The sequence below is a fragment of the Dermochelys coriacea genome, chromosome 12 (genome assembly GCF_009764565.3).
Source record: "Dermochelys coriacea isolate rDerCor1 chromosome 12, rDerCor1.pri.v4, whole genome shotgun sequence".
Taxonomy (NCBI): domain Eukaryota; kingdom Metazoa; phylum Chordata; order Testudines; family Dermochelyidae; genus Dermochelys; species Dermochelys coriacea.
Window position 1 is genome coordinate 11446756 of NC_050079.1, and position 21022 is coordinate 11467777.

Consider the following 21022-nt stretch of genomic DNA (forward strand, 5'->3'; position numbering starts at 1 on the left):
AGGCATCAGGACCATATCGTCCTTGGTTTCTTAGCATTCAGGAGTGGAGGGGAGCTGACCACTGAGGGAGAAGCATCTCTTGCTGCATCCCTACCTCCTATGTCTGACATGAGGGATGTGGCAACAGTCCTCCCCTGCCACCTCATGCTTCCAGCAGCTAAAATGAATGCTCCTGAGGAAAAATTAACCACATTTTCTGTCAGTCTTGTTGCCGCTGCTCTTAAGGTTCCTTGCTGAATTTGCTTTGGGACACTTCCTAGCAGACCCCATAGAGTTTTCAGTCCTCTGTGTCGTGACTGCAGGGGCAAAGCAACTCTGGTAGCCCTGTTGGTGATAACTTGGGCCCCAGTTTGCACTGGCCAACAGGCCTGTCTTTTTGCAGAAAAAGAGGTTTCCTGTTGGAGGGGCTCCATAGTTCAGTCAGAAACTGTTCCCTTTTCCAGGGCGATAGAGAGGATGAATTGCACCTTTTTTAGCACCAGGCAAAAATAGCTGTGTTTTTGCAAAAGTCTGGGGAGCTGGGCAAGATGGCTGTGAGGGGGATATTTGTGTTGCCAAAACACCGGTGCCTAAGTCACTAATGCATGTCTTGTCAGAATAAGATATTCAAAAGCACTTAAGTGCTATTTTGGAAAGTTACTTAGGAGCTCATGTCCCAGTGCTTTTCAGTGATACTCACACTTTTGAGTGCCTCAGTCACTCATGGAGGTGGGACTTGGGTGCTTTTGAAAACTGATTCCATAGTGTGTAAGTAAACAGCATGACAGTAAAACTATTTGGTTTCCTACATGGTTCTAAATATACAGCTAGGAAATGCCAAGGAAGTGAGCAAATAAAACAATCAGCGAAGTGACTTGTTCAAGGAGAGTCCATAACCCCCACCCTCGTCCTACTGTGGCTGTAATTACAACAGGGGATGTCATCTTGATGAGCCAGCCTCTCAGCTGTGAACATTATGACAGTCCCACCCACAATGCTGACTGGTGCCTTGCTGAGGAAGGGAATTTCCATTGGTCAGTATCAGCTGCCCATCACAAGCATTCCCTACTCTGAACAGTATTAATGCCACCTGTCTTCAAGTGCAAGTTCTGCTTGCCTTAGGGGTGTGTGTGTATTCCTCTTGTGACAGAGCTTAGGTGCTTTCAAATTTTTTCCTTAGCTGTTACAACTGTATTTTCTAGGTCTTGAGATGGAGTCCCAGGTGCGTCAGAACTTCCATGCTGAGGGTGAGGCTGCTGTGAACCGCCTGGTGAACCTGGAGCTCTATGCTAGCTATGTCTATCTGTCTATGGTAAGTGTGCTGGGTGCTTCCTTTCTTTTTTTTTTTTTTTTCTTTTCTCCTAGCTACTGAGAGTGAAAATATGGAACAAATACCGTGTGATCTTGGAGGTGACCTCTGTGTGCTAGTGAGGAAATGGGCAGGCTGAAGTATTTTGGTGGTGTGTTGGGGCAAACACAGTTGTAGTTGTAATGGGCAGGTGTTGTACTGAGGGGAAGTTCTTGAGGGGGAGTGTCTTGGAATGTGGTTCTGTGGGGGAGACTGATTGTGAGCACTACATCATATTGCACAAACAGTAAATCTAGAAGCTTAGACTTCCTTGTATTGCAGTTAGTTAGGCAGAGATAATAGCATTGTACCTGGATGAAGGAGACAAGCGGGCTTCTACTCACATATGGGGACTTGTTAAGTACCTTTTTGATATTTACCTGTAGTAAACATCTGATGCATTGCTTTTGCTGTTCTCTTCTGTCTCTCTAGTCTTACTACTTTGAAAGGGATGATGTGGCCTTGAGGCACATGGCCCAGTTCTTGAAGGTACAGTCTCATGAGCAGAAGGAACATGCAGAGAAGTTCCTGACCTATCAAAACAAGCGAGGTGGGAGCGTTGTCCTGCAGGATATCAAGGTGACCACTAAGGGCACTTGTTGTTCTGTCTTGCTTTATAGTCCCTGCATCTTCCCCCTGTCTGGAATGGCAAATAACTGAGTGCCTGCCTCAGGACAGACACCCCCTCCCCCCCAACTGGTGGTGTGGTCTAGAAGTAGATTTCACAAGCCCAGTACTTAATGTGACCTCCCAGACTATTACAGTAGTCTATAATGGAGTCACAGACAGTCCACTTGGATGCTCCAGCCTCTCTTGCTATCTAGGCAAGCTGGACTGGTGAATGGTCACTTATACCCACTATCTCCGCATCCCGTCCCAAGAAACCCATCACTCACCTGGGTTGACTTGTACACTAGATCTCACACCAAACAATACTAGTAGCCAAGTCTATAGTAACACTTTTTTTTTTTAAATTTCTTTTCTTGGTTGATCTGCTTTAACCTTTCAACATGTACAGGTGAGTCCTAGTCTAAAATTCCTAACGGTAACAGATGTTATCATTCTCCAGCTTTCCAAAAGTCTCTCAGGGCTACTTAGAAATAATTCTGGGGATCTCAGTCCTCTCATTCAATTATTCTGCTCTTCGACTCCAAATAACCAGGAATGAAGGTTGTTTCCCTTGTGTCCATACCTGAAGCTGCTAGCAGAAAACAAGCTGATAGCGTCATTACCATTACATGGGCTCTTGCTGGCAGAAGGAGAGGCATGCATTTAGAGTCTTTGATATCTGATCATACCACACAATGATCACTTGCCTTCAAATGCACAAGAGTTGGTACTTGCCTGTGATAACTCCATTTGCATTCCACAAAAATTCTTTATTTAGTTACAGGGGCATATACCATGTAAATGTTTGCTATTCATCTAACATGATACAGATAAGTGAGAACAAGGCAGGTAATATACTGCTAGTTTTCATGAAGTTTACATTCTTAACAATGACTTTGATCTATTCTAATACCCAAATGAACTGGCCTGATTTCCAGCAGTGAGTTTCAGGCCTCTGCTGACAACTAGGCTTTGGTTAGAGTTGGCACTTGGCTTACCGGCATCACATCTCTAATGCTCACTACTACTGTCTATTAGACAAGGGTAGGTGAGGTTTTTTCCCAGCCCCCACTTCACCTCTTAAATGAAGGAAGCCAACTCTCCATGCAGTAGACACTATTCCCTAGCCGCAGTGGGAGTCAACAAGCGAGCTTAGCATTGCTTTGTTTGGGTTTGTACAGAGGCCAGAGCGGGATGAGTGGGGGAACAGCCTGGAGGCCCTGCAGTGTGCCCTGCAGCTGGAGAAGACTCTGAACCAGGCCCTGCTGGACCTGCACAAACTGGCTACTGAGAAGAATGACCCTCATGTGAGTATAATGGCAGACAAATACAACACAGTTGGAGTAGATGTTTGGGAGCACTTGTTCCTCTGAGGAAGTTTGGCTCCTGAAGAAGAGTCTCTAGGCTTCCTCTCCCTTTTCTGGGATGTGGGGGAGATGAAAATGTAAATGGGCTGATGCTGTGCTCAGTCTTATCTGCCAAGAAGTGGCCTTCTCTTGCAGGAGAGCCCTCTACTCTTGCCTCCAGGCTTCTGTGTCTGTCTCCCTCTCCTTGGAGCAGGGTGGGGGAAGTAGTTGGAAGACCTGGGCAGGGAGAGGGATTTATGGTGACAGTTGTCAGTCTGTCTTACTGCATCTATGCCTTAGATTGTTGGTAATGCTGTTAATGATGCTTCCCATCCTTTGACTACAGAGCTTCTTTGCTCAAGGGTGTGAAGCAATATTAACAATTTTGGAGTTGTTCACATAAATCTGACAAGGTTTCTACTGATGTGTGCCAGGGAGAGATGGTTGATTTCTAGCTCACTGTGACTCTTACTTTCAGCTAAAACTCTGAACTGAAATGTAATGGTACATAGTTGAAGCGGAATGAATAGTCCTCTTCCTTCCCTTGCTTGGCTGCAGCTCTGCGACTTCCTGGAGTCTGACTACCTAGAGGAGCAGGTGAAGGCTATCAAGCAGCTGGGAGACCATGTCACCAACCTGAAGCGCCTGGGAGTGCCCCAGAATGGCATGGGAGAGTACCTGTTTGACAAGCTCACCCTGGGGGAGAGCAGCTGAATGGCACGCTGCCAGCTGAGTGCCATGCAGATCTCTACCCTTCACAGCCAAATAGACAAGATGTAGCAACCTAGAGTCAAGTGCTAACAATAAAACATTCTATGCATCCAATATCCTGTCTTTTTTTTTTTTTTTTGTGGTCAAGATGACAATTCCTCTTCAGCACACTCTGTGTGCAGAAGGAATGACTGATAATTTGGGGCAATGGCAGTAGGATCCTACTCACCACTGCTTTTGATAGCAAGAGCAGGGTGTGATGTGCTCTCCTGCCTCAAAATTTTGAGATTACCGAAGGTTCGATATTCCATGTTGCCCTACAATGGTGTCTGACAACCTCCTACCACAGATGTCACTAGCCTATAGCTACTGCTACTAGAAATGTTGGGAGGAGGAACCCAGTTAAAATCTCAGCTTTGTCTGAGTCAGAGCTGGACTTTGAACTGTGACTTCTCCCACCCCAGGTTAATGTAGTAACAGTTGGACTATGCTGGGCTTAGTCTCCTTGCTGGCTTCTATCAAATAGGAGAAATTTCTCTTCTTGAAGCTGGTACTAACATTGACTTTGGTCTAAAACCACAGAGGGTCAGAGGGCCTCCTGCCGGTTGTGTAGCACCACTGGACTCTTCTCCCACTACTTCCCCTCTCTCCTTTACTAAGTCTCTTAAATAACCTCATTACATGAAGGGAGCTGGTCAATGACTTTGCCCTATCTAGATGACCCTTCATGGGGGGAGTAAGTCCCCCCCCTCCCCTTCCAGCCTGAGCTTTTTGCTAAAGAGCTCTCCTTCCCTACTGATATGTGCCAACTCAAGTAGCAGCTTCCAACTGTAGTACTAGCCTCTTGCACCAAGAGGCTGTTCAGAAAGGCCAGGAGAAGGACACTGCGTGGCTGTCTGTTCTTTCTCAGGGGAATGGGAAAATCCACCCTGTGACAACCTTCACTCTCCCCAGGAGTCAAGAAAGCAGGAAACTTTCCTATTGTTCATCCCAGCCCAGTGTTAGACAATGTTGGAAACCTGCCCTGTGGGGGGAGTAGGGGTAAACAAATGTAGAGTTAGTGTAACCAATAGCTCATTTTATGGCATATTAACTAAATGACAGGGGGAGCCTGCTGTGGGCTTAGTCAAGTTAAAGTGACTTACTTTCATATTGTTAAACATGGGGAATTGGGTTCACTTATTTGCTTGTGTTTGGATGTGCCCAATGTCCCACAACTTTGTACCTAGTTATCTCTTGCCTGCTCTAGTAGCAAGAGGAGTGGGAGAAACAAGAAGCACCTCCAGGATGCCATGGGGACTGTGGTACTACAGGTCACAGGAAGGGGAAAGTCTTACCCCTAAACAGTAAACAAACAAAAAAGGGGAAGGTATTCAGCCAATGTAATTCAATGAAGTTCTGTCCCAAGATAGCTAAATTTGTGCTTTTAATTTTATTCTGGGAGGAGAGACTATTTGGTCATTGCCAATTGTTTGATTTGTCCTATTTAGTAGCGCAAGAGCATTAATGGTTAGATAGCCCTATTCAGCCAGCAAAAACCCAAAGGTCTTCTCTATGCTATGAAGAAGTGCCAAACTGATCACCATATTTGGGGGCAGTAAGGAATTTTCCTCCAGGGCAGATTGGAAGAGGCCCTGGGGGTTTTTCGCCTTCCTCTGTAGCATGGGACACAGGTCACTTGCTGGAGGATTCTCTGCACCTTGAAGTCTTTAAACCATGATTTGAGGACTTCAGTAGCTCAGACATAGGTGAGAGGTTTATCGCAGGAGTGGGTGGGTGAGATTCTGTGGCCTGCGTTATGCAGGAGGTCTGACTAGATGATCATGATGGTCCCTTCTGACCTTTATATCTATGAATCTACTAAAATGCTGCTCTCCAGCAGGTGAAAGCCAACAGGAACCCATCAGCAGCACTAGCTGTCAGTTTTGAAGACAGACTGGAGGCTGTATAATTGTGACAACGGACAAAGTAGGGAGAACTTAAGAGGCATGGAATGTAATATGACCCAAGCTGGACACAGCTCTGCTCTTCTAAAAAGGACTTTTTCCTCTGTCATGACTTCTGCAGAGAAGTACCCTTAGTACCAAGGCTAATGTCTATTCTCACTGGTACCTTATGGACAACACTTCAATGGTTTCACTAGCTGTAGCGGGGGAGGTGGAGGGGCACATCTTGTAATCCAATGACACTAAAAGGGACTAAACCAAAGGGAGGGTGGGGGTGGAGAAGAAGCAAACTGCCCCAGGAGAAATAAGGGGCAAACTAGCCCATCTTTTTTTCTCAGTTCAAGACAATTGCTTGAAAGAGTTTCTTTATCAACTATTATTTGTATTCTGCAGCAGCCAGAGGCCAAAAGCCAGGACATTCCAGTTGAGCCCAGCTCTTTTAGACAGAAGTGAGGTGCCTGCGGGACAGATTTTGGTTAATATTTTCAATAGGTATCAATTTAAATAAGTCCTCAATAAAAGGCAGAAAAAGAATGCCATGCTGCCTTTTCTTGGACCCCTACATCTTCTTTTAGTGACAACAGGGGTGTTTGTCACAGAGGTACAGAAGCCAAAATTTCTTTTTCTTTCAGATACTAGATCACAGATGTGACCTCACCTGATGCTTCTATTGAGCCACATGAGCTGCCCATCTCACCCCCCTGCAAATGTGCACACCATGACAATTCCTGGTGGAACCTCGATCCTCAGTCGCTTCCCTAATTCTGGTGTCTGCAAAGGCAATAGTGTGAAATATCTCCTGCCATCAACCTGGTGTTCCTGTCCCAGCAACCTCTCCATGTCCTGTGTTTCCCACTCTCCCGGTGACTCCCACATGTCCATACTACAGTGCTGGGCTACACTTGGGATCCAAAAGAGAAGTCTGACTACACAGAGAAGGGACTGCCAGATGCTTAAAAGTCACGTGTATCATGCCAAGCCTCTGACACCCAAGGGCAGAATTCAAAAAAAACATTGACTCATGCACAATAGACATCATTGCCCCAGACTCCTGATGCCACTTTCATCTCTTCAGAGCAGTTCTTGGTGAGGAAATCTGACTTATTGGCTGTTTTCTCCACATCAGAGCTAATTCCTTAGTTATCCGATACAAAGGAACCAGGGAATGACCTCACTGCAGTGCTCTTGGAGAATATCTACAAACCCCAACTCCTTTAGCTGGGCTCAGAGCAAGAGAAGAAATGTTGCTAAATTAACCTCTCCCTGGTGGAAATGCTGCTATAGCCACGCCCACAATGTTAACTAGCTCCTTGCTGGAGAAGGGAATTTCCATTGGCCAACAGAAGCTGCCAATCATGCCTACAGCCTTTCTGACCATTATTAAGAGCAGCTGTGCTGGGGGGGAGAATAGTCTCTCTCTTTCTTGTGGGTGGAGGTTCTGTTTTCACAGAGTTTGTGTAGAACTGTGTGTCATTCTTATCTAAGCTTTTGTTGGACTAGCAAAAATGGAGTCTCAGGTGTGCCAGAACTTCCACCTGGACTGTGAGGCTGCTGTTAATCGCATGGTGAACTTGGAGTTGTATGCCAGCTATGTTTACCTCTCCATGGTGAGTGCTTCTATTTCTCCTGCTGTTCTCTGCTTGAAGGTGAATGTGGCCTATGGTTGCAAACAGGCATTGCTGGAGAGTTTTTTTGCTCAGGTGTAACTTCTGTAGAACTTGGTTTCCTAGTCTGGAAAACACTGAGTGCTTCTGCTGAATGACCTACTCCTATTCTTTCAAAGCAATGAAATGCTGATGTAAGCTGCAGCTATATTTCAAAAGGGATTGTGTTCCTTTTCCTCTAGAGACTTCGAGTCTCTGGATGATGGTGGCTGCTGCTACAGAAATTCTCCCCTATTCAGAAAAAAACACAAATAGGTTTGTATTTATGAAGGTTCTACAAGCATCTCTTCCAGGCAGTCTCTCCTTTGCAGTGTATTGAGCTGCAAACTGAAGGCCAGATATGATGGTAACTGATTCAGTGGCAAGGATCTCCACACAAACCAAATAGTAGTGGGAAGTTGCTCTTCCTACAGGCTGGCGGTAGTAAGAACAGGGCTTCTCCAGAGTTGCTCTAAAATCAGGGGATGTGTGTGTATTGCACTGGTGTAATTCCATGGCTCTGAGTGTGCGTCAGTCTGGGCTCTATCCAAGATCCCTAAATTGCCTGCTATTGGGTCTGGTGTAGCCATATTTAAAAAATACTGTTGTCACTAATGGTTTCTTTTTCTCCCTAGTCTTTCTACTTTGACCGTGATGATGTGGCCCTGAGGCACATGGCTCAGTTCCTGAAGGAGCAGTCCCATGAGGAGAGGGAGCATGCAGAGAAATTTCTGACCTACCAGAACAAACGAGGGGGACGCATTGTCCTACAGGACATCAAGGTGAGAAACTATATAATATGAGCTTTCTTCCAAAAAATTCATAAATACTAATGAGCCCTATGGATTTGGAGTGGGGGGAGAAAACAGCTAGAGGCATCAGAGGTTGGGATTGTCACTTTCTTAGACAACATTAATTATCTATGTGCTAATCCTTTCCCCAAAGGTATAACATAGTTGAATCTCATAAATCTACTTAATACAGATGCATTTAGTTATACAATCTTGGTATCCTGCTTGGTCCTTTACCTTTTTTGTATATTAACATACCTTACTTAGCGTTCTAGTTCCCATTGAGTAGACTAAAAAGATGCTTCTTACAGAAATATAACTAATTTTTAGCAAAAGAAATAGTTACTACTTCCTTGCATACCAGGGCATGGGGAAGGAGAAGTGTCGGGGTGAGTAGGCAGTGGGTCACAATGTACCTTCAGTGAGTGGTGAAGTTGGTTTGGACTGAATGCTGCTTGGTTTCTTGGTCAATGATGAACAGAACCCAGAGCGGGATGAGTGGGGGAACAGCCTGGAGGCCCTGCAATGTGCATTGCAGCTGGAGAAGACCGTGAACCAGGCCCTGCTTGACCTGCATAAGCTGGCCACAGAGAAGAATGACCCCCATGTGAGTATAAGGTAGTAGGAAGAAAGGGGATAAGTTGGCAACTGCATGGAAAGAATTTCTTGGGGTGACTGGCCAGTAGGCCAATCTTCTTGTAAAAAGGAATAAATGTTCTGAGGCAACTGAGCTGTAGTGCAAATGTTCCCAAACTGTGGTAGGTAGACCACTGGGGTCACATGAGCTTGATGTTGCATCCATTCACTTCACTTCAATATTTTGAGATTGTACATGAATCTGAAGTCTGGAACCCACTACTGTATACTACTTCCCACTTTTGTGCCATGTCAACTCATGTCTTAAGGAAGCTGCTTCTCTCGGCTGGGAACTCTGACCAACAAGTCTTCCTGATGGGAGAAACGGGGTGGTTAGGTTTTTCGTTTAACACTTTTTTTAAGTTGTCAAACCTTCAAAAAGACATTAGCAACTGAAGTGAAAACTTAAAACTGTATTTGTCTTGGCTTTCCCCACTTGCTTTCAATGGGGGATGGAGGAGTGGGGGGAGAAACAATAGCATGGAAACCTAGACAGCGTCCCCCTTTTATACTCTAACTCTTCAAAGCTCTTTCACTCCTGAAAAAGGAGTGACAAAAGAGAAGCATTTGGGGGTGTGCTTGAGGTGAAAGGCTGCTGGGGAGCAATTAACTGACGTATGAACTGATCAGCTAAAGCAACCCCTTCTAAGGGAGGGCCTAGTTCAGGGGTGGCTAACCTGTGGCTCCTCAGAAGTTAATATGCAGCTCCTTATATAGGCACCGACTCCAGGGCTGGAGCTACAGGCACCAACTTTCCAGTGTCCCAGGGGGTGCTCACTACTCAACCCCTGGCTCTGCCCCAGGTCCTGCCACTACTCCACCCCTTCCTGCCCCTTCCCTTGAGCTTGCCATGCCCTTGCTCCTCCCCAGAGCCTCTTGAATGCGAAAAAACAGCTGAGGGGGAGGTGTGGGGCTGCTGGTGGGTGGGAGGTGCTGGGAGCAGGATGGGGGGGCTGCTGACATATTACTGTGGCTCTTTGGCAATGAACATTGATAAATTCTGGCTCCTTCTCAGGCTCAGGTTGGCCACCCCTGGCCTAGTTCATGCCACTGCTTTATATAGCAGCACATGCTCTCTGTACTTGGCTCACCTAAGATGAGCCTTGAAAGGAGGCACTTCTGAGCTGGGCAGGGAAATCCTAATGACCAGAAGCTATCATGGGTCAAGGTCCCGCTATTGCCAAATGTTCTGATAGGGCCATACTTGTTCCCCCAGTGGATTAACTGGGGCCATAGGAATCTTTGGACCTGAGGAAGGGAATGATTGGGAGGGGGAAGGGGAAAGAGCCTTCCTGGAAGAGTGATACTGCTAACTAAATGAAAACTTGGATTAAGGTGTGAACATGTAAACTTCAGTGCAGTATAAAACCAGCAGAAAGGGTACTATTGAATTGAAATGAGTCAGCAAAACACATGCTGTCAGAGAATTGAGATGTCTAGAGGTCTCTGTATTCCTTGTGCCTGCTAACAAGAACTTAACCTGTGGTGAATGGCATCAGCTATTGGCTATTTCTAGCCATAGAGTATAGAATGTTGCTGGATGAAGTAAAAAACCATCACCTGTATGAAGCTCTTTCCCAGCTAACATTCTCTAGGCTAAAGCCCAAAATGCATAGGGTAGCTATAGATTTAAGGGGTGGGTGGGAATTTGGACTGTCGGTAAATGTTACACTTGAATGACTGCTCCACCACAATCTCTCTCCTGGCTAAAACTTGAAAGAAGAACATCCATTCTTTCCAGTCCCAGGACTCTTCCAGTTAAAGGTAGTGGATTTCAAATATTTGTATTCAGTCCTCTATCTGTACACATCATGATGTATGACCATCAAAGATCTCTTCCAGAGTAGCAGCCTTGTTAGTCTGTATTCACAAAGAAAAGGAGTACTTGTGGCACCTTCGAGACTAACACTTATTTGAGGATAAGCTTTGAGCATGAGCTACAGATCACTTCATCAGATGCATTCAGTGGAAAATATACTTTAGGTGAAAGGTTGCTCCCCAGCAACCTTTCACCTAAAGCATCTAAGATCAGTTTCTGCTCAGACTGAAACTAATGTCCTTTTACCTTGCAGCTTTGTGACTTCCTGGAGTCTGACTACCTGGAGGAGCAAGTGAAGGCCATCAAGCAGCTGGGAGACCACCTCACCAACCTGAGGCGCTTGGGAGTGCCCCAGAATGGCATGGGAGAGTATCTGTTTGACAAGCACACCCTGGGGAAATGCAGCTGAACTACTTCTAGGGCTTCTTGTCATGCTGGCTGTTTATGAATCTGAATAAAACTTGACTTTCAGTTGCAATCTGGTATCTGCTCCATTTGTATGTGGGGGTGGGGCTTGGCCCTTAGAGGGTGCAGGAAGTCAGATGAAAAAGGATGAGGAATTGTGTTCCCCTTGCCAACAGTCATGCAGTATAGATCTAAACTTGGGTGGTGCCTTGAGTAGTTTATGCTCTACAGTGGGTAAAGTAGGTATAGAGAAGAAAAGGCTTGGTCTTGATGTAAGAAGTGGCTTAGAAAACTAATCCTCCCTAGACTTGCACTGGCATGGATATTGGCAAAAACAGGTCCTCTAAAAAGCCATCATATGCATTTAGTTAAAATTGCAACAGCATTCAAAACATGTTAGGCACTCTTTAAACGTACTTCCTATAGAGCCCTAGACACAATTCCAGTATCTCTAAGCAACAAGAAGAGCTGGTCCAATAATACTACACATGCCCTTGGATATCCTCCCTCTCCTAGCCTAACCTGCTTCTAGATTTGAGACAATACCAATATCTCAATCTACACATCCTTTATAACCCTTGCTTCAACCTCTGGGGTTTGGAGTCCTATACTTACTCTGGAATAATAAATACTTGAATAACACGGGTGGGGGAATCCATGTGGATGGGGTAAGAATCATCATGTTAATTTCAAGTCCCTTTTTCACAATTTCCAAGAGCATATTTTAGGAGTAGAAACTCCTCTCTACGTCTAAGTTATGACCTGTGACTAGGCTGTTGCTCCAACAAAATGACTTTTTCCAACAGAGAGGCTAGCATGTCTCTCTCAACACCCCCCCCCCCCCATGGCAGTGAATGTGGATCTCTTTTCCTTCCACCTCTGACATCAAATGGAGTATCTAGATTTGTTTGCTCCTGAACACAGGTGCAGCTTGGGAATCATAGTGGGGAGAGTGTTGATGAATGGGAACTAAATACTGCTTAGTGTCTGAAAATTTGTTAATGTAATCATTTCAGCTTTGCATGGTGACAACCACTGTAAACAAAACTTTGATTGCTCTTCCCAAATACCTGCTTGAGGTGGCCCTATAACATGAGGGTCACTTGTATATTCATGACAGACCTAATAGGTGAACAGTGACCTGGGCTTTGAGAAGTACGGTAGGATAATATAGGGATTCTTCCTGGTTTTCCTTCAGAGGAGTGTGTGTGTGTGTGTGTCAATTAAAAAAAAAGTGGTAAGAATAAGACCTCATGAATTTCACAGTAGTTGCCCAACTGTTCCAGCTGCTTGCATGAATTTCCCTTTCCCACACATGTCCACTCTTAAACTACTACTGGAGCAAGACCTTTTCTTCTGTCTCCCTAGTCTTCATTTGTATGAAAGAGGTAGACAGAGAATCAAGAGCTATGACGTTCTTGTTCTTAATGCAGGTGGGCTAAGACGTTTCTGTGAAGACATCATGGGATCTTGGAAAAAGAGATTTAGATTAACCCAAAGAAACAGAGTAGGAGCTGAGCAAAATGTAAGGCAGACTGTGTCCGAACTTCCTGAAAATCAATTTTGTGATGTCATCTGAGCCAATACCATGTACCAAGAGAGCAGAGTATCTCAATGTGGTGATTTTGTTTTGTATGATTTGTGTGTGTGGTGAAATGGATAAAGGGATGATTTTTTAGCAGACCAGCAAATACATTGCAATTAAAGGACAACTGCATGATTTGCTCACTGGCAGACTGACAACTCAGGTTGAAACCTCAGGCCAATTCATTTGTGTATTAGTATAGAGCAAAGTGACTATTATTAAATGTACAAAAGTGTATTTGGTGTTTTAATATCATGAAAACTAATGGGATGTTACTTGTATTGTTTTCATTTATCTATATCCTGTTGCAATGTAGTAGCAAACGTTTACATTTTGTGTATCCCTGTAAATTAATCAGCCATCCAGTGAGAAAGAAGCCTTGTGGAATGCAAATGAAGAACTTTAATAGAAAAATGTGAACTCCAAAGCAAGTGGTCATGGTGTGTATGTGGAGCGAAGGTTAAAAACTCAAACTGCATTCCTCACTCTCATCATTAAAGGAAAAGCCCATGAGTGTAGTGACACTGTCAGCTTGTTTTCTGTGAGCTATAAGTATGGATTCAATGAAGGATCCTGCATCTCTGAATTGTTTGGACTCTTACAGGGAAGTGAATTAGATGCAAAGCACAGATCCCCTGAAACAATCTGGGTACCCTGAAAAGACTTTTGGGAAACTGGATTTATTACATCACCGCCACCATTTAGAATTTTAGGCTGTGATTCACCCGTACATAGAGGTTACCTGTTTTCATCTCTCAATAACTCTCATTTCCTTTTCTTAACTAATAAACATTTAGGTAGTTTACTATAGAATTGGCTGCCAGCATTGTCTTTGGTGTAAGATCTAGAGTGCCAATTTATCTGGGGTAAGTGGCTGGTCTCTTGGGACTAGAAGCAACCTAACTGATGTGATTTTTGGTGTAATTAATCATTTTATCATAACGTCCAGTTTGTTTAGGGGGCAAGATAGACTGGAGAATCTAAGGGGACTGCCTGGGATTCTATGGAAAGACTGTTTAGTTCACATTTGTTGCTGGCTTGGTGAAATCTAATTATAGAACAAGCCACGAGCTTGGGGTATCTGCCTGGAGGTAGGCACTCACAGTTGTGAGCCACTCCTGACCGTGATATCAATGACATAATCTGAAGGTAATGTCTACTAAAATAATACATTTACCCATCCTTCTGCTTTCAGTTTTGGCCTTTCACTATTCCCAAACACTGGGAAAAGCCGTAGTGTTTTACCTTTTGCAAAACCTTCTCAGTCCAGGTTTGGAATTGGGACACATTTTATCTGGGCCCCAGTGTGAGGTTACAATTTTCTGGTATTAGCCCAAGTGTAAGTTACAGTAACAAATGGTGAATGTCCGATACCAAAATCCACCCTGGTCCCCCCACAGCATAAAGGGGGAAAATATAAATATTAGCTCTCATTAGAAAAATTCAGACAAAACATTTTTGTCTGAATTTGCTGATTTGTCTAAGTGGAAATGTTTTGTGGAGATCGTTCAGCTTCAGTGAAGCTCTGATGTAACCCAGGCAGTGATACAACATAACCCAGGCCACTTTCTTGGCAGCTCAGTGGCCTGCCAGGCTGGCTCAAAGTCAGGGACCTCAGGATTTCTGGGGTCTATGGCTCTAGGGCAGCCCACTAAGGGGACTGCTCCAGAGCTGGGACTGTGATTTGCTTTTACTTCATAACAGATGACAAAGTTGTAGCACAATTGATGTAATACTTATAACTTCACATGCTCAAAGCATAGCATGTTCAAAGCATTTTAACTAACTATCCTTGACGTACCCCTGGTGGAGTTCGGTCCATTTTATCCCCATTTTATAGATGACAAGCTGTGGAGTTCCTTGCACAAGGCCACACTTCTACAGACACTCCTGAGTTTGACCTTATGCACATGACCTGTCCAACCGAAGTCAATAGAAATATTTAAGTGCTACGAATTAAGCAGGAGCCTGAGTGTTTGCAAGATAGAGGGTGTAGTGAATCAGACCCTGATCCTATAATGAACTCCCTATTATTAATTTTATTTAATTGCATCTGTGCCCACGATGTGCTAGGACATTTGCACAGTCCCTATGCCGAGGCGCTCGTGGTCTAAGAGATTATCTGTTTTAGAATGAGTCAGTGTTGGAAGCCAGCAGTTCATGACTCCCCTTGCAAAGTTCATTCTGGTAGGCCACACTAGCCCTATGACATATTAGCACTAAATGTACACACAGCTTAGTAAATGCAGAGCAAAAGCCAATAAAGGAAGATATAGTTTCCTAAATATTTAAATTGCAATGAGTATAAGTGTGGCATAGCTTGTTTTTTCCAGTTTCCCACATAGTGAAGGGGGAAGGTCTCCCCTTACTATGTCTTGGCTATGAGTCATCTCAGAGTGCTGAAATAATATTGAGTATTTACCTGGCATTTTCCAACTTCAAAGCTAATTAAATCAGTCAGCTCCCTTTTGAACCAGGCAAATAGCATGATTATTCATCTTTTGCAGATGGGAAAAATAAGGCAGAAAGGTGAAATGAATTGCCTATAGCTGCAGAGAGAGTCAGTATAACGTGGGATTAGAACACAGGAATGGTGGTTTTAATGTCACACTCAGAGTACTAGACTATAGAGCAAAGAGTGCTTTATGTTGTAATAGGCGTATGCCTCAGGCAAGGTGTGGACTTTTAATAGACTCTAGAGATGGTCCTGGTGCCATTCAATATGCACTGATAAACTGTGTACATTCTAGGCACACCACTACTGGAGCTACTAGAAATGACTGTGAAGTACCAAGAGCAAAATATTACAGTGACTGGTGATATAGAGGCACATTAGAAGTTGATTGATATAATCTATATATCTTTACTCAATTTTCTCCTCATTTTACACTTACTGTATCATACTCTTCACAATCAATCAAAGGGAAGGAGCCAAAAGGCACCAACCTGGGCTGTCCAAGAAAGTGTGTCCATTATCCATGGAAACTGCCGGACTGGCTCGTTGCTGAATAATGCTGTCACCTGTGGAATGTCTGTCAGAAACTGTCCAGGAGGCTAATTGGGGTGGAAGAAGAATTGTATTAGATAGAAGCAGCTGCCACACCCTTGTCTGAGCAGTATTAATAGTAACTGTGTGAGGCAAGATTTTTCACATTTGTTCTGAGTTGTGTTTGTGCTTTAGTAGAGTTTGCTCAGAACCTCATTAGGGTCTGAACTATTAAAGATACTGTAGTGCTACGTCTCCTAAATAGACTCCCGGTGTGCCAGAACTTCCATACTGAATGTGAGGCTGCTGTGAACTGCATGGTAAACATGGAGCTGTATGCCAGCTATGTATATCAGTCCATGGTGAGTGTTTGTGTTTCTTAGAGGTCTAAAGCTTAATTTAGAAATGCTTCTGGATTTTTATTTTTTGGGGGTGGTGGTTTTGGTTTTGTGTTGTGGAGCAGAGAAGAACTACTGGCTGATGTTTTATCCAGAGATTATAATAATGCATTAAGTTAGAGGTACAAATGCTACTATGGAAAATAATGGGGAGTTATTCAGGGTGCTGTGGCTACAGAATGGCTTTGGCTAAAGGCCCATGTATGGGGGGACAGAAACCTGAAGATATTGAAGCACTGCTGCAGAAGCATTAAGAAGGAAGGTGCTCCTGTAGGAGTTAAGAGCTAGTTCCTTTGTAGGATGGATATATATATATATATATATATATATATATATATATATATATATATATATGAGAGAGAGAGAGGCTTTCAACTATTGGTGGCTCCTTAACCACCCCCAGATGTGATGTATAATCTCACTACACTCACTTCTTGTATTTCCACAGTCCTGCTACTTTGATCATGCTGTTGTGGCTTTGAGGCCTGTGACCCGGTTCCTGAAGGAGAAGTCCTATAAGGCAAAGGAGCATGCAGAGAGGTTTCTGTCCCCCAGAACAAGCGAGGAGGGTGCATTGTCCTGCAGGAAGGACATCAAGGTACAAAACAAATCCATTCATGCATCCAGGAAAGGGATTATTGAAACCATTTTAAGAGCTTATCTGAAAGCACTGAATCTATAATGTGAGGTTATTACTGATTTATTTATGAGCAGTTTCAATAACTTTAGTGGTTCTCCTTTTTCTCTCAGTGGCGAGAAGCCTCTATCTAGAAGATCATGTAATGACTCATCTGTTAATACATATTCTGTAACTTGGAACTGGAACACTAAGGGGTGCTGTGGATCTGCATTTAAAAACTGTGTGGGAAGCCTGTACATCTTTTTCCTGCAATATCCTTAGCTGTAGTTAGTGATATTGCTGCTTCCTCTACAATAATATCGATAAACAGAGTTTATTCTGTTCTAAAGGGTCCTGTATACTCAGGGCTGCCTGAAGAAAGGCTGTTAGCAGTAAAGTGGACAACTTCACCAAATACTGGTGGGCTGTGGGACCTTATGGCAGACTCGGCCGGCATAGCTGTTCAGATGAGCCTCAAAATAAAAATTTAGTCTGCCTGATACATCTTAAATCATTCCTCACTGCTATGTCTTTTCACTTATGTTCATGCCATACCACTACTCCCCCTTTCCTGGGGGAGGTGGCAGCCTGCTCCTTTGTATTACTTCTGCAGTCCTCCTTGTGTGGCGGGAAAGGGAGAGTGGGTGAGTGGAATGCTTAAAGGGAGCTCTCAGCGCTGTTCCCTCCTCCTGAGAACAGAGGACTAATCTAAGCATGCCTTGTTACTTTCCTTGGAGCCTATCTATTTCTCCTGCAAAGTATATGAGTTCCCTGCAGAGTCCCCATGATCCTCATGAAGGTGAAGTCTACTAGTGCATATATATTTTTTATTTGTTTGGTTTTTTTTCCTCATGCAGAAGCCAGAGCAGGATGAGTGGGGGAACAGCCTGGAGGCCCTGCAATGTGACCTACAGCTGGAGAAGATTGTGAACCAGGCCCTGTTAGCCAGCTTGTGCAGGTCCATGGAGAAGAGCGATCCCTGTGTGAGTAATCGTGCTGCTGCCCTCAAATCCTGCTTGTGGAGATGTTATGGCATTTGTGAACTCAAAGTTTAATGCTCCATATTGGCCTGACTCTCTGGCTGAGTGGACCCAAGGGAAAAAAACATTAGTCAATGTTGAGCCATAGCAGTGGCTTAGTGTCTTCTAAGCTAGGCATATGGTGCCTCTAACTTATCTAGTCCTTAATAGCTCTCATGATTGCTAGCAACTGAACTGGCAGCATGAGCTTTGCTAGATTCCCAAGCTACCTGTCATGGATTAATTGGCACCTACAATAAGCTATTGCTCAGTCTTAAATAGATTGCAGAGGATAGTTTAGTTACCTCACTGGTTTGATATGGTAAATGGGCAGTAACTTCCTTTTTGATTCAGGGACCTTTGTGTATAAGCCAATCACTGAAGCTAATAAACAAGCTTCTGGAGAGGTGTAGTTGAACTGAACTTTATCCCTGGTATAACTCCACTTAAAAAGCTAACCAGGGGCCATTTGGGACCACTATATAAACCTGGGAACCAACATTACCTCACCTAAAATGTTGGCTATGTTTACACAGCAATGGAAAACGCTGCTTTCTGAAAAACAAAACAGTTGGCATCTAGTTAATTGCCAATAACAAAGAGAAAATACTAGTCCTCTACAAACTTCCCCTAAATCCATACAAAAACTACCCTAACTCTTACAAAATGATTAGGGCCCTACCAAATTTGCAGTCCATTTTGGTCAATTTCATGGTCATAGGATTTTAAAAATCATAAATTTCATGATTTCAGCTATTTTTAAAGCTGAAATTTCATGGTGTTGTAATTGTAGGGGTCCTAACACAAAAAAGGTAGGTGTGTGTGTGTGTGTGTGTGTGGGGGGGGGGGGGGGGGGGGTTGCAGTACTGCTACCCTTACTTCTGCCTTCAGAGCTGGGCAGTTGGAGAGCGGTGGCTGCTAGTCGGGAGCCCAGCTCTGAAGGCAGAGCTGCTGCCAGCAGCAGCGCCGAAGTAAGAGTGGCATGGTATTCTCCTCCTTACTTCGCTGCCACTGCTGGTGGAGCACTGTCTTCAGAGCTGGGCACCTGACCAACAGCTGCGGGTCTCCAGCCGCCCAGTTTTGAAGGCAGCATAGAAGCAAGGGTGGCAATACTGTGATTTTTTTCCCCTTAAAATAACCTTTTGTGTCCCCTCACCCAACTCGCTCTCTGGTTCAGGAACCCCAATCTGAGAAATGCTGGTCTCCCCCATGAAATCTGGATAGTATTGGTTAAAGCACACAAGACTAGATTTCACGGCCCAGGATGTGGGGTTTTTTTTTTTTTCATGGCTATGAATTTGGTAGGGCCCTAGTAATATGTCCCCTTGCTTGCACTGTCTGTGTGGCAAATAAGGAAGGCTCGAAACTTTGTGCTGTGAACACTTGGAAGACATCGCTATTATCAGATTTGACCATAAGAATGCCCTAAGTGGATTAGGCCAATGGTCCATCTACACCAGTATTCTGTCTCTGACAGCAGAGAGTGCCAGATGATTGAGAAGGAATGAACAAAACAGGGCAACTTTGTGTTGTCTGTCCCTTGTTGTCCAGTCCCAGCTTATGGTAGCTGGAGGTCTAGGGACACCAGCATGTGTGGTGGTGGTGGTGGGGGGGGAGGAATGGTGTCATGCTTTTCTGTTGGTTTAGCACATTTAACTGCCTGCTATGGTAATGTGAAGCAGAAGTGAGTCTATCTCTTCTTTCCTGCAGCTCTGTGACTTCCTGGACTCTGTGTACCTGGAGAAGCAGGTGAAAGGCATCAAGGAACTGGGGGAAGACCACCTCACCAACCTGAAGCACCTGGGAGTACCCCAGAACAGCATGGGAAAGTACCTGTTTGACAAGCACACACTGGGGGAGAGCAGCTGAAATCTTTTATCCTTCAGTAAGAACCCTGGACCTCTCCTCTAGAAGACAGAAAAAGATCCACTGCCTAACACCTCAGTATGGTGAATAAAATTTGGCTTCAAGCTATTACTTGGTTTCCTCATTGTTAAATTTAATATACAATGAAAAGTCTAATGCGCTGTTACAGGACCTAAAACAGTGTCATTGACTCTTCCTCCTGCACTTCCCACATGCGAAAGTCCAGTTGTGACAAATACGCTCTAAAGCATATGGCCATGGCCATTGTAAGAGGCAACATAATGAGCAAAAAGAAAATTAGTACTTGTGGCACCTTAGAGACTAACACATTTATTTGAGCATAAGCTTTCGTGAGCTACAGCTCACTTCATCGGCTGCATTTGGTGGAAATGCTCAAATAAATGTGTTAGTCTCTAAGGTGCCACAAGTACTCCTTTTCTTTTTGCGAATACAGACTAACACGGCTGCTACTCTGAAGCCTGTCATAATGAGCAAAGACATTTTGGGTCTGCTCTGCTACGACACCATTTCCGGTCCTGTTCACCATAGCAGGAGTTGCCTAGTACAAAAGCAAAGAGGCTTGGTGTGGTGTCTGCTAGGCAGTAGGGAAAATGAGTAGAATGCGCTATGCTCCTCAAATAGTAGGAGGCATGGGGGGGTGCTTTAGGGAATGCCCAGTTAGATTGGCTGGGCCTCCAGCATAAGTCTCTTCTCTCAGCTGGTAGTGCTGCTAAGACTGACTAAACTAAGCCATTCAGCATGGCCATCTAGGTAGCAAGGGATACTCCAAAAAAGGTTTGACACTAATAGAATGAAAAGCTTCTGTGGGTGTACGTGAACAGCAGGACTCTTCTGCATATTGATTCATGGTGGGCAACGAAGCTTGAAGTAAAATATAAGGCTTGATCAACTTTCCCAAATTTAGGCCCTATTTTGAGTGGAAGGAGGGAAGTTTTAATGAATAATGGGATTCTTTTATGGGGAAAGGGGAATCAAAGTGCAATGTTTAACTAGATTAACTGGATGTGCCGGTCAGTCTTCCAGGATGGTTTTTTAGATGGAAACTTACCTTTTCACATTTAATCCAGGTTTCATTTTCTGACTACTTGAAACTGTGATGGGGGTGGGTTGGAGGGGGAGAACCAGTTTACTTTAGAGCCACTTTCATTCCTGGGGCTTTCTTCCCCAGGCTTTCTCTTCCCCAAACAAAAAAACCCACCTTGAAATTAAACAAATGCACTTGCACAATAAGCTGTAAAATGGTCCCCCTTTTTAGAAGGGTGATGGGGAATCAAGTTTCCTAGGAGTTACTTATA

At 44.2% G+C, this 21022-nt stretch overlaps 3 protein-coding genes across 4 annotated transcripts; all 3 read left to right on the plus strand.

Annotated features, from left to right (window-relative positions):
* The first annotated feature begins 1075 nt into the window (after positions 1 to 1075).
* On the plus strand, positions 1076 to 19814 carry LOC119841161 (ferritin heavy chain A-like). 2 transcript variants are annotated; one of them, XM_038368343.2, is made up of 6 exons: positions 1076 to 1291; positions 1760 to 1906; positions 3118 to 3243; positions 3841 to 3996; positions 15721 to 15731; positions 19713 to 19814. In XM_038368343.2, exons 1-4 carry the CDS (start codon positions 1190 to 1192, stop codon positions 3994 to 3996), a joined length of 531 nt encoding a protein of 176 aa, XP_038224271.1. In that variant the 5' UTR covers positions 1076 to 1189; the 3' UTR covers positions 15721 to 15731; positions 19713 to 19814. The 2 variants fall into 2 exon arrangements, with proteins under 2 accessions (XP_038224271.1, XP_038224273.1); XM_038368345.2 differs by lacking the exons at positions 15721 to 15731; positions 19713 to 19814 and having other exon boundaries at positions 3761 to 4107.
* Positions 7269 to 11306, plus strand: LOC119841170 (ferritin heavy chain A-like). Its single transcript, XM_038368363.2, has 4 exons — positions 7269 to 7546; positions 8218 to 8364; positions 8855 to 8980; positions 11082 to 11306. Exons 1-4 carry the CDS (start codon positions 7445 to 7447, stop codon positions 11235 to 11237), a joined length of 531 nt encoding a protein of 176 aa, XP_038224291.1. The 5' UTR covers positions 7269 to 7444; the 3' UTR covers positions 11238 to 11306.
* LOC119841322 (ferritin heavy chain B-like) lies at positions 16032 to 19814 on the plus strand (the record flags this gene model as incomplete). The annotated part of the gene is made up of 4 exons (XM_038368660.1): positions 16032 to 16166; positions 16651 to 16800; positions 17679 to 17804; positions 19551 to 19814. Coding segments are annotated over 4 exons (570 nt in total), but the record flags the coding sequence as incomplete, so codon positions are not given.
* Positions 19815 to 21022: the final 1208 nt, after the last annotated feature.

Coding starts and splice junctions, on each gene's coding strand:
- LOC119841170 (XM_038368363.2), top strand. CDS start 7,445: ATGGAGTCTCAGGTGTGCCAGAACTTCCACCTGGACTGTGAGGCTGCT. Junction 7,547..8,217: donor GCTATGTTTACCTCTCCATG/GTGAGTGCTTCT, acceptor TTTTCTCCCTAG/TCTTTCTACTTTGACCGTGA. Junction 8,981..11,081: donor CAGAGAAGAATGACCCCCAT/GTGAGTATAAGG, acceptor TTTACCTTGCAG/CTTTGTGACTTCCTGGAGTC.
- LOC119841161 (XM_038368343.2), top strand. CDS start 1,190: ATGGAGTCCCAGGTGCGTCAGAACTTCCATGCTGAGGGTGAGGCTGCT. Junction 1,292..1,759: donor GCTATGTCTATCTGTCTATG/GTAAGTGTGCTG, acceptor CTGTCTCTCTAG/TCTTACTACTTTGAAAGGGA. Junction 1,907..3,117: donor TTGTCCTGCAGGATATCAAG/GTGACCACTAAG, acceptor GGGTTTGTACAG/AGGCCAGAGCGGGATGAGTG.